This window comes from Argentina silus (assembly GCF_951799395.1).
Source record: "Argentina silus genome assembly, chromosome: 9".
NCBI lineage: Eukaryota > Metazoa > Chordata > Actinopteri > Argentiniformes > Argentinidae > Argentina > Argentina silus.
Genome location: NC_139663.1, coordinates 23,766,653 through 23,769,152, shown reverse-complemented (window position 1 = coordinate 23,769,152; position 2,500 = coordinate 23,766,653). Strand labels below are relative to the sequence as shown.

Below are 2,500 nucleotides of genomic sequence, written 5' to 3'. Positions count from 1 at the left end.
CTCACCCCCTCCCCCCCCCTCCCCCCCGTAACTCACCACCAGGTTCCCGATGACCATGACCATCATGAAGACGATCAGACACATGCCCTGGCTGGCCACCTCCATGCAGTCCCACATGGTCTCGATCCACTCGCCGCAGAGCACCCTGAAGATGATCAGGAAGGCGTGGAAGAAGTCGTTCATGTGCCAGCGGGGCAGCTCGCAGTCCGAGGCGATCTTACACACGCAGTCCTGGTAGCTCTTCCCGAACAGCTGCATGCCCACCACGGCAAAGATGAAGACGATGATGGCGAGGACCAGCGTCAGGTTGCCCAGGGCGCCCACCGAGTTCCCGATGATCTTGATCAGCATGTTGAGGGTCGGCCACGACTTGGCCAGCTTGAACACACGCATCTGCACGGACCAATCAGAACGGTTAATGCATCTGCACGGACCAATCACAGAGATTAAAGCATCTGAATAGACCAATCACAGTGTCTGCCTGTCTGCCTGTCTGTCTCTCTCTCTCTCTGTCTGTCTGTCTGTCTGTCTGACCCACCAGTCTGAAGGAGCGGAGGACAGACAGCCCCTCTACGTCGGCCAGTCCCAGCTCCACCAGGCTCATGGTGACGATGATGCTGTCGAAGATGTTCCAGCCAGTCTGGAAGTAGTAGTAGGGGTCCAAGGCTATCAGCTTCAGCACCATCTCAGCCGCGAAGATCCCAGTGAACACCTAGAGGTCAGGGTCAGGGTCAGGGGTCAGGGATCAGGGTCAGGGGTTAGGGTTATGGTCAGGGTCAGGGGTCAGGGACAGGGACAGGGACAGGGTTATGGTTAGGGTCAGGGGTCAGGGGGGCCAGGGGTCCTCAGACAGGCTACATCCCTGCTATAGAGCATCAGGTAAAACAGCTCCCTAAATTGGTAGTTGGTAGTTGTAGTTAGTAGTTCTAGTTGGTAGTTAGTAGTTGTAGTGAGTAGTTGTAGTTAGTAGTTCTAGTTGGTAGTTGGTAGTTAGAAGTTGTAGTTAGTAGTTCTAGTTGGTAGTTGGTAGTTAGAAGTTGTAGTTAGTAGTTCTAGTTGGTAGTTCTAGTTGGTAGTTGGTAGTTCTAGTTGGTAGTTAGTAGTTCTAGTTGGTAGTTAGTAGTTGGTAGTTAGTAGTTGTAGTTAGTAGTTCTAGTTGGTAGTTTGTAGTTGTAGTTAGTAGTTGTAGTGAGTAGTTGTAGTTAGTAGTTCTAGTTGGTAGTTAGTAGTTGTAGTTAGTAGTTGTAGTTAGTAGTTGTAGTTTGTAGTTCTAGTTGGTAGTTAGAAGTTGTAGTTAGTAGTTCTAGTTGGTAGTTCTAGTTGGTAGTTAGAAGTTGTAGTTAGTAGTTCTAGTTGGTAGTTAGTAGTTGTAGTTAGTAGTTGTAGTTAGTAGTTGTAGTTGTAGTTAGTAGTTGTAGTTAGTAGTTCTAGTTAGTCGTTCTAGTTGGTAGTTAGTAGTTGTAGTTGTAGTTAGTAGTTGTAGTTAGTAGTTGTAGTTAGTCGTTCTAGTTGGTAGTTTGTAGTTCTAGTTGGTAGTTAGTAGTTGTAGTTAGTAGTTGTAGTTGGTAGTTCTAGTTGGTAGTTAGTAGTTGTAGTTAGTAGTTCTAGTTGGTAGTTAGTAGTTGGTAGTTAGTAGTTGTAGTTAGTAGTTCTAGTTGGTAGTTAGTAGTTGGTAGTTTGTAGTTGTAGTGAGTAGTTAGTAGTTGTAGTTAGTAGTTCTAGTTGGTAGTTAGTAGTTGGTAGTTAGTAGTTGTAGTTGGTAGTTCTAGTTGGTAGTTTGTAGTTGTAGTGAGTAGTTAGTAGTTGTAGTGAGTAGTTGTAGTTAGTAGTTCTAGTTGGTAGTTCTAGTTGGTAGTTAGTAGTTGTAGTTAGTAGTTCTAGTTGGTAGTTCTAGTTGGTAGTTTGTAGTTGTAGTGAGTAGTTAGTAGTTGTAGTGAGTAGTTGTAGTTAGTAGTTCTAGTTGGTAACTGTAGGTGTCAGCTGTCTCACCAGGTTTCCGATGCTCAGCATCTCTTCGAAGGAGGCGGTCATGGGGTAGTGCTCCATGGCCATGAACATGGTGTTGAGGACGATGCAGATGGTGATGCCCAGGTCAACGAAGGGGTCCATCACGATGAAGTGGACCCACCTCTTAAACACCCGCCAGGGGGCACAACAGTCCCACTTCAGAAACACATCAGAACACTGGTACCAGAACGGAGGACACGGCCTAGGCTCATACAGCTCTGATAGAGGGAGGGAGGGAGAGAGGGGGGGGGGGGGGGAGGGAGGGAGGGAGGGAGGGGAGGGAGAGAGGGAGGGGGGGAAGGAGGGCAGGAGGGAGGGCAGGAGAGAGGGAGGGAGGGAGAGAGGGAGGGGGGGAAGGGCAGGAGGGAGGGAGGGAGAGAGGGAGGGAGGGAGAGAGGGCAGGAGAGAGGGAGAGAGGAAGGGAGGGCGGGGAGGGAGGAGGGGGGAAGGGAGGGCGGGGAGGGAGGGCAGGAGGGAGAGAGGGGAGGGCAGA

At 49.2% G+C, this 2,500-nt stretch overlaps 1 protein-coding gene across 1 annotated transcript in view; it reads right to left on the bottom strand.

The window, feature by feature from the left end:
- scn4ab (sodium channel, voltage-gated, type IV, alpha, b) overlaps positions 1 to 2,500 on the bottom strand; it is a gene marked incomplete at its 3' end in the record, with an annotated part of 25,753 nt that overhangs the window by 13,509 nt on the left and 9,744 nt on the right. Inside the window, 3 exon segments of the mRNA XM_083677461.1 lie at positions 37 to 393; positions 551 to 712; positions 1,990 to 2,225. Of these exon segments, the coding sequence (XP_083533587.1) occupies positions 37 to 393; positions 551 to 712; positions 1,990 to 2,225 (755 nt within the window).